The following is a 10,026-nucleotide window of genomic DNA, read 5'->3' as shown; positions in this document are numbered from 1 at the left end:
TTTAGGAGTCCGGTGATGGTGTCGACTGGTGATAGAATATATGTGGGCAGCACCGTTGGCATCGGAGTTATGTGGTGCAATCGAGTTTGGTTCTTTTGAGCTAGAGTTTACTATGTTTGCGGTGTGCAGTTTTTACTGGTGGAGATTGTTTCGGTTGGCCAAGGTGGGTTGATGAGCGCAGTGACTGGTGGCCTTGCCTACCCACCTGTGAAAGTGGTGGAATTTCATTCGTTCCAGGTATGAGGTTGTAGTCCTGATGATGTATGTGGAGGGGTTAGCTGTGGGTACTCTCGTTATCTGATGGCCAGGTGGAGTCCTGTTATGGCTTTTCATTTCTGGGTTTTGTCTTGCTAGAAGGAGGCGTCTGGGTTACACGTCTGGTCTCTGCTTGATTCTGTTTTCTTATTCCTTCGGTGTGGTTTGTATTTTAGATAATGCGTTGATGGAAGCTTTCGTAGGTGTTGGTCTACTCTGTCTGCGGCGGTTAGAGTCAGATGCGGGTTGTACCTCAGGTTTGGCTATAGACAATGGGATCGTGTGATGTGCCCGGGATGAAAGCTGGAGACATAAGGTAGCATAGCGGTCGGTAGGTTCTCGCTTATAGGGTGGTGTTAATGTGACCTCTAATCCATGGTGGCTTGGAAGTGTCACCAATGCATTGTAGTTTCCTCAGGAAATCAGTGATGTCACGGAGAAAGCTGGAGTGCTGGCATAAGTTGGTAGCAGTGGGAGTCACCCGTATCCAGACATCCTTCAGTGAGAGTCCATGCCCGAGATGATGGGGCGTCTGGGATTTCCGGGTTTGTGGTCTTGGGTAGTTAGATAGAATAACCCTGGTCAGCGCTCTAAGGGTATGTTGATTTGTTCCAGTGTTAGTGTAGGGAGTGTCCTGAGTAGATGGTGCAGTTTCTTAGTGTTATTCCTCAGTGGGATCTGAGGAAGTGGCTGTAGAATTTGGTATTGGAGTTGTCTGGCAGCCTCCTTTTGGTAGTCAGACCCGTTCATGATGCAACAGCACCTCCTTTATCAGCCTCTTTGATGATGATTCAGGATGGTTTCTGAGGCTGTGGATGTATTGCGTTCTGCACAACTTAGGTTATGAGGCAAGCGATGTTGTTTTTCTACAATTTCTGCCTGTGCACGTCAGCGGAAGCATTCAATGTATAGGTTCAGACTGTCATTTCGACCTCAGGAGGAGTCCATGTGGAGTTCTTCTTCTTGTGCTGTTGATGGGAGGGTACCTGTGTATCAGTGGCTTCTCAGGTATGATCGAAAGTGAATTCTGATTCGAGACGGCAAAAGTAGGCTTCCAGATCACCGCGCAGAACTGTATATCATGGTGGTGTGGGGGTGCAGGGCAGAAAAAGAGTCCTGAGATAGGACAGACTTCTTTCTGGTCTGTGTGTGTAGTTGGATAGATGACATATCCTGCTGTAGTCTCAGTTATATACGTGTGCTTATTCCATAATCCGGGTCTGAAGCTATTAAACACATTTTGTAAATCAACAAAAATCAAATAATATTTATTTCTGCACAAATTTGTATATTTTGACATTCTCTTGGAAGTGTTCTTTTCTGTAATTCTGAAGAAATTAACTATTATAGTATAGATACCTAAGATGTATTGTTTGATGTGCCAAAGTTTTGTAACATCACTTGTGATAAGAATACCGCCTCATGGAGGGGTTAAGGGGATGGGTCAATAAAATTGACTGACACAACTATTTGGGCGTCCGATGTGTTTGTGGCTCCACATGTGGCAGGTTGGAGTCGTGTAGCACAGCTTACATCTCGTTTTCCTTTGTGAGAGGAATGTGAGTAATGTTAGATCTCCTATGCTTTATTTTATTTCATCCGTTTGTACTGGAAGTTTTGTGTTATTTAGTGAGAGTCTCCAGGATTGGAGAGCTCTTGTTTTTGATGTTTTCCTGTGATTACTGTATAAGGATGCTGATAGCGTGGTTCCTCTAGTTTCTTTTGATAGAGTATGTGCTCACTTTCTCTCACATATTAGTGTAGTGTGTTAGTATGGTAAGCGTAGCAAGTGGAATTTCTAACCTTTAGTCCATTCTGGAGTCATAGATTTGTCCATCCTTTGACATTTGGAATAGCGAGGTAATATCCTGCTTCCTGTATTTCTGCAATATATTCTTATGGAGAACTGATGGATTTCCACTCCAATGGACCTAACCAGATCAGCCACACCATCACCAGTTCATTCACCTGCATGTTCACCAATGTAATATACGCCATCATATGCCAGCAATGCCCCTCTGCTATGTACATCAGCCAAACTGGACAGTCTCTACGGAAAAAGATAAATGGACACCAATCAGATATTAGGAATGGCAATATACAAAAACCTATAGGAGAACACTTCAACCTCCTTGGCCACACTATAGCAGACCTTAAAGTGGCCATACTACAGCAAAAAAAACTTCAGGACCAGACTTCAAAGAGAAACTGCTGAGCTTCAGTTCATCTGCAAATTTGACATCATCAGCTCAGGATTAAACAAAAACTGTAAATGGCTTGCCAACTACAGAACCAGTTTCTCCTCCCTTGGTTTTCACACCTCAACTGCTAGAACAGGGCCTCATCCTCCCTGATTGAACTAACCTCATTATCTCTAGCTTACTTGCATATATATACCTGCCCCTGGAAATTGCTACTATATGCATCTGACGAAGTGGGTATTCACCCACGACAGCTCATGCTCCAAAACGTCTGTTAGTCTATAAGGTGCCACAGGATTCTTTGCTGTTTTTGTATTTGTGTGTTTGATTTTGTAAGTTTTTAAGTGAGGTGAAACTTGGGGTATGCAAGACAAATCAGGCTCCTGAAAGGATTACAGTAGTCTGGACAGGTTGAGAGCCACTGGGCTAGAGAACAGAATCCTAAGAATCATAAAATCGTAAGACTAGACGGGAACTTGATAGGTCATCTACTCCAGTTCCCTACACAGAGGCAGGACTATGTATTATCTAGAACACTCCTGATAGGTGTGTGTCTGACCTGTTCTTAAAACATCCAAAGACAGAGATTCCACAATCTCCCTAGGTATTTTGTTCCAGTGCTTATCTACTTTTACATTTAGGAAGTTTTCCTAATGTCTAATCTAAATCTCCCTTGCTGCAGTTGAAGCCCTTTAATTCTTGTCCTGTCCTCACTAGATAAGAAGAGCAATTTATCACCATAAGGATTAAAAAGCACAAGAGAGATACTGAACAGAAATACCTTATTCTGATCAGACTCCATCCCAAAGTCTGCACATCTGTGTTCCACGAACATGTCATACTCAACAAAACTGTCAGGGTCCAGCAACAGAAGAATTCGCTCCCTTGCTGTCAGCTTTCCCTGAAACGCAGAAAAAAACATTTAACAAGACCATCATTTGGTTAAACATCTTGCAAGGCATAACTTGATACCACTAAAAGAAAAGACGTGGGGGTAAATATTTATCAAAGAGTCCAGAAGCATCCCCATATTTGTTTCACTAAGCAGGTGCCTCACCCCTTCACCACAATATTTAAAATAAAGAAAGTAATCACAATATCAGTTAAGGCAAACACAATGCAAAATAAACTGGAAACAGAAAACAGACAGTTGGAAAGTGAATCCTGTTATCACTAAAGGGAACATCAGGACAGAGGTGGTGCTCCCTGAGAGGTCTTGTTAAAAAACTGCATGGTATGGTGACTGTTTTTGTTTACTCTAAGCAGTTTATTTTGATGTTAGGATTATTTTTCTAATGGAAGAAAGCACATGGAAGGAATCCTTTCACACCTAACCCAATTCAAACCATTTATCACAATGATAACATTGGGCAAACAAACAAACGAGGAAAACAAAAAGACAAAGAGAAACAACTGGATGGCTCATCTCTGGATTTCAGACAGACCTTTGATCTTTCTCTCTCGCCTCCTTTTGCCATTAGTATATTCAAAGCTTTTGACAGGCTGGTAGAGTCCAATAAGCTGTTCAGGTGTACTGAGATCCATTGCTCAGTAACAATGCCAGGTAGTTATCAATTATTGTGAAGCTCTCCCTCCCCCCCCATAAAAAATGCCAAGGCCAAGGTTTTCCAAAACAGGAGTGTGAAGGGGTGTTTCTGGTTCTTCATGGCACCCTCCTAGAGGCTCTAATGTCCCAGAGAGGAGCAGTGAAAGTGGGTCCCTTGGTTCTGCCTAGAAAAGCTGCATAGAAACAGCCAATCAGAGCCCAGCAGGCTAAGGTAAGTGTTGCAGGGCCTAAGCAAGTCAGTCCCAGGCTAGGGCAAGAAAGGGTGCTCTGCTCTGGTTAAAGGAACTTGACGGGCAGCATTTGTTAAACCTAGCAGCAAGAGAACCTGAGAGCTCTAGCCCTAAGTTAATGACTGGAGGTAAAAGAAATCAGGTGGGAAAAGGCCAGGGAATGTAGCAGCAACCAAAGGAAGCAGTATGCGGCTGTTGTTTATAGGGTCCCTGGGTTCGGCATGGAGTAGTGGGTGGCCCAACTGGGTTGCCCAACTGATCACTGGGAAAATGGCCTAAACGCTGAGAGGAGGACAAAGCTTTTTCAGAAGCCTAAGGGAAGGGTGGGATTTAAAGGGCCCAGAGACAGGGCTGAAGATCGTGGTGGGGGATGACAGTTTGATCTCTTTGCTAACCTGGAAGGAGTTCCTTCATTATGACTGCGTGACTTGGCTGGAGGGTTGAACTGCTAGAGATGTGCCTAGCAAAGCTGACAACCTACAGGGACCACCAGGAACAGGAAAAGACTTGCACTACCAGATGCAAAGGCAGGAGATGCTCAAGAGGTGTCCCCTGTTATAAGGACCCTAAAGTTAGTCTCCTACTTTTGTAACTTTCCTCCTAAACAAGTAACCGATTTTTTTTTAAATCAAAAGTGCTAAGCACCCAGCAGCTACAGATTTTTGAAAACCTTGGCCCCAGAGTATTAGCATAAAGGGACACTACATGGGCTTGTCTACACATACAGTGATGCTGTAGTGCTCAGTGAAGATGCTACCTATGACAATGAGAGCGCTTCTCCCACCAGTGTAGGTGTTTCACCTCCCCAAGAGTAGCTATGCTGATGGGAGAAATCCTTCCATCAATATAGCTCCGTCTACCTAGGAGTTAGGTCAGCATAACTATGTCGCTCAGAGATGTGGATTTTCCGCACCCCTGAGTCACACAGTTATACCGAGATACGTTTGTAGTGTAGACAGAGCTGTCCCTTGGGAATGGTGATTCGAGGTGATCACTCTGGGCCCTGCGGGACAGTGCAATTGGCTGGTGTGGTAGGTCCTGGAAGAGATGAATCTGTCACTTCCGCCCTGGGCCCCGCACCCCCCTGGGGGCAGCCTTGAGCATAGACCAGGCGTTTCACTTTTGATTTCTTCAATTGATACATAAAAAAAGAAAAATCGCGTGAACCGTCAAAATAGTATTTCATGTTGTTGACTCTAATCTACTGGTCTAGATCGTTCTTTCCCAGCGATAAGCAAAGCAAGCAGGTTTCTCAGTTTTGGTGGTAGAGTAAAGGGATAAAATGGAGGTACTCAGCAAAGTCTACCCCGGCCAGAGCAGGGTGTTATCCAGAGCAAAAGGACTGGGCTCTCAGAACTGCATGCCCTGAAAAAGCCAGCCATTCCCTGCAGAGTAGGGCCTGCCCTGGAGGAACCAGGGCCAGCAGGAAAGGCTAGAAGGCAGTGTGAGAACAGAACAGAAGCACAGCATGACTAGCTAGATCCTCTGAGGAGGAAAATCAGAGGATTTACCAAAGCAAAGTTTGCGACAAGATTTGTACCAATCAGTATTGTCCAAGTGTCAGTGTGTCCTGAATTAGCCTCCTGGAAAGTTAAATAAACCTACATTCTTGGAGCTAGTCTTTCTAAGGCTTGCAAGCAAGTCCAGCTGACTAAGTGGGTCAGGGGAGGACACTCCTTGTGATTTGTTCTGTCTAGATAAAAATACAGACAACTTGCAAGAGCCCATCTCTGAAATCAAGCAGTAACTGTTTGTGAGCAAAAAGGAGTTGGCGTAGGACTTCTATGGGTACTGACATTCCCTGACATGCTTCCAGTTCCACAGTGGGTATCTGTTATGAACATTTTATCCCTTGATCTGTCTGAAGCCCCTCCTCCCATCAACTCAACAGTACACAAGATAGCAGGGACAAGTCAATGTACAGGAATTACCAAGGTATGTCCCTCTTCTCCACTGCCGAGAAGATCCTTGCTCACAACCTTTTGAATTGTCTCCTCCCTCTTGCTGAAGTTGTCCTTCAGAAATCCCAGTGTGGTTTCAGACTGTCTTGGGGCACCACCAACATGATTTTTGTTGCAAGACAGATCCAAGAGAAGTGTAGAGAACACCACCAGCCATTTTTTATGGCATTTATTTATCTAAGGCCTTTGATTCAATCAATCGTGAAGCATTATTGAAGGTGCTGTCTAGATTCACGAGTCCACTGAAGTTCATTCATGTTCTCAGGCTACTTCATCATGGGATGACCAGCACTGTCACTGTAATGCATGGGAGACAGACCTGTTCACCATCCATACTGGTGTTAAAGGCTGGGACAATAACACAGCCCTGTTTTTTTCCCCTCCATCTATCTTGCCATAATCTTGATTTTTATTTGTGACTACCTTTCTTCTGGAATTGGGATTGAGTGTTGCATGGATGGCCTGCTTTTCAATTTGTGATGTCTTGATTCTAAGACTAAAGTCACCAAGACTATTATTACTGTCCTTCAGTATGGGGATGACTGTGCTATCCTCGCGCACACTGAGGCTGACTTGCAACCCACCTAAATGTCTTCTCAGGCACCTATGGTAGCCTGGGACTTTCCCTCCACACTGGAAAAACCAAGATGCTCCACCAGCCTGCCGCAGGACAAGTTGCCCCCATTCTCCCACAAACTGTAATCAGTGGTGAAACCATGGAAAACATTGAGCCCAGATAGCCAGTCTTGATGTGGAGACTGAACATAGGATCTGTTGTGCCAGCATATCTTCAGAATGTTGCTCCATTATGTCTTTATTGACAGAGATCTGCGGATAGAAACAAAGATCCTGGTCTACAATGCAGTAGTCATCTCCACTCTTCTTTATGGGTGACATATCGAAGCCATCTTAAGCATCTGGAGTCGTACCAACAGTGCTGCCTTAGGAAGCTTCCCTGTATCAGATGGGAAGGACATCATAGCAATGTCAGTGTTTTCTCTGGAGCCAATATCACCAATGTTGAGGCGAAGATTATGAAACATCAAGTACATCAGGCTGGTTGTTTGTGCTTCAGAAGACAAGTATCAGCCATCTGCACACTTCTCTTTTCTCAACTTAGCCAGGATAAGAGAATCCATGGGGAACAGAGGAAATGGTACAAGAACACCCTGAAAGTATATCTTAAGAAAGGAGACAGTGATCACGAATTGGGAAGTGTTGACTGGAAACAGACTGCAGTGGCACTGCACCACACATCAACCCTCATGCGGTTTTGAAGACAATCGCTTTGTTCAAGAGGCCGAGAAACAGCAGAGGAGGAAAGAAAAGCTACAGCATCCCAGCCAGCAGTTGTGCTCTTTCCACGCAAACACTTGTCATATATGTGGAAAAACCTATAAAGCATGAATTGGACTCCTCAGTCATCTTAAGTCTCATCAACGACTTTTCCCCCTGGCAGATATCATCCTCGTATTGAGGCATAGCCGATGATGACACAAGACAGATAAGGGCATGTGGTTAGGGTTGTCAGTAGTACAAACGTAGTTCTGCACCTAGTAAACGACTGATCAGAAGTTACAGCTGAACTGAAGCAGGAACAGGAAAATTCTGAAAACAGGGTGCCAAACTAAGGAGTTTGGTAGAAATAGGTACATGGTCAAAAACAAAATAGTATCTACACAACAATTAGAGAAACTTAAAATCAAACACAGGTAAAATGGAATGTCTGACAATAGAAGATGACCGAAACATAATAAACAATATTGAAACATGGCAGAATAAGAAACAAAATAATCAATGGGATTCCATCATTCCTGGCTATAAATTATACTGGAAGGGTAGATTAGGTTATATGGGTGGAAAGTAGCACTAAAGATTGCAGGGAGTTTAATGAGATCAGATCTCAGATTTCTCTGAGCAGAGAGGAACATATAGTATAATCTGTACAGGAAAAGGTGTGTGCACTTCAAGACATTTATGACCATTCTGATGGCCTGTCTCATGAACAAGGTTTGGTCTCTCTTCAGTGATGTGGCTAAGAGTAAAAAAATTCAGCCATCCAAGTCTCTGGCTCCCAGTATCCATGGATCAGATCAAATTGGATGTTTCCATGAGGCAACCCAGAGTTAAGTATACTTGGGCACGAATACATTCAAGAAAGGGGTTTCTGCATGCTGCTCACAGGGCTTGAGAAATTCCTGGAAAAAGGGAACCATATCTGAGAAGACTCATCAACTGTGAAGTCTCAACTTAGGTTCTGTGTTTCCTTCAAGGAATAACGGATTTCAGGAGAGGACTGGGCACTACAGGACAAACATTTCTGTGGGAAGATCTGGGACTGGTGATGTGTTGGGGTCATCCTGCAGCATAACTAAGGCTGATAAAAGCCAATGTGGCTAGTCGGCTGGCTGCAGCACACATACACAGACATAGCTGAGAATGATTTCCATGCTGGAGATTGGTTGTTAGCAGTCCAAGTTGGAGGCTACCGCAGCAAGGCATTGTAAAGGGCACTCCAGGTTACAGTCCAGGGGTGAAACAGCTACTCATCAGTCTGGATTGTGCCCTAGTATGTCATAGTGGCTTAAACCCCGAAACACAAGTCCAGCAGTGTAACTCATCGAAGGCCTTCATCAGCAGAATACGTACAGTGAAACCTGTTATAAACAACTATTCATGGTACCAACAAAAAACATTCCTGATAGAAACACTCTGTTAAGGTCAAACAAAATTGTGCTGGCAACTTTAGGGTTACTTAAGAACAGGGCTGCCTGTGGAACATGCTCCTTAGTGCAGATCTGACTATTTGTGTCCTTCACATTGTATGCCACTAGGTTTTCTGCATTGACCTCTGCAGTCTTATGTTTGGAGAGAGTGCTGCTACAACTCTTTAATAGAAAAGTGGGTTGGGGACATAATGGCAGAGAGTCCATTGAGAACTTAGCCCCCTGCTAGCACCTCTTCCAGTGAGAGAAAGTGAAGACCCATCTCCCCAGAGCCCATCCTTCTAAGAGAGCCAATCACCCAGACCCAATTGTCAGGGATGGGGGTGCCAGCCCCATGGGGACACTGCCAAGCTGGGAATAGGGGGTTTAAGTCATGCAGGGGCAGGTCATTAGTCCCAGAGAAGGTCAGGGCTGGTTGCCTGATGGGGGAAATCAGTGCAGGGAGCGGTCACAGCCATCAGAAGATGGCTGCAGGGGTGTCAGTGTCTGTACTTGGGGGGTGTGTGTGTGTGTGGTCAGTGTCAGGGAGAGGCGGTGGGAGATAGGGTCAGGGGACTGGGAAAGAATTGGGGGCAAATCAGTCTTAGGAGTTGGTGGTGGTGTCAGGGGCTGGTGGAAAGGGAAGCAGTCTCAGGGGTGGGCTAGTGTCAGGGACCAGATTGGGGGAGAAAAGGGTTGGTGTCAGGGGAAGCCAGGGGGATATGAGAGTGGGGTTTTTCTCCAGGCCTGGAAGGGGAGGCCAGAATCAGGGGCTGGAGAAGAAGGCTGGTGTCAGGGGCCAGGGGGAATTATCAGGGATCAGGTGCTCGCGAGGGGGTAAGGGGAGGGGTGGGGGGAGGAAGAGGTACAGGATCGGGGAGGGCGGTGTTGGCAAGGGGGCTGATGTCAGGGCCATGGGATATTGTCGGAGATTAGGGTGACCAGATATTCCAAATTTATAGGGACAGTCATGATATTCAGGGCTTTGTATTATATAGGTACCTATTACCCCCTACACCTGTCCGGATTTTTAAACTTGCTGTGTGGTCACCCTATCGGGGATCAAGGTCAGGTACAGGGAAGGGAGAGGTGATGTTAGTGGCAGGG

The 10,026-nt window shown here is 45.1% G+C and overlaps 1 protein-coding gene across 1 annotated transcript in view; it reads right to left on the bottom strand.

The window, feature by feature from the left end:
* Positions 1-10,026, bottom strand: part of PCCB (propionyl-CoA carboxylase subunit beta) — an 83,292-nt gene that overhangs the window by 72,047 nt on the left and 1,219 nt on the right. The window contains exon 2 of the mRNA XM_032778793.2: positions 3,238-3,357. Coding sequence (XP_032634684.2) covers positions 3,238-3,357 — 120 coding nt within the window. The remainder of the gene's footprint in view (positions 1-3,237; positions 3,358-10,026) is intronic.

Source organism: Chelonoidis abingdonii, chromosome 8, assembly GCF_003597395.2.
Source record: "Chelonoidis abingdonii isolate Lonesome George chromosome 8, CheloAbing_2.0, whole genome shotgun sequence".
In the NCBI taxonomy this organism is placed as follows: domain Eukaryota; kingdom Metazoa; phylum Chordata; order Testudines; family Testudinidae; genus Chelonoidis; species Chelonoidis abingdonii.
Note: the sequence above shows the minus strand (reverse complement) of the source record. Positions and strands in the feature narration are given on the sequence as shown.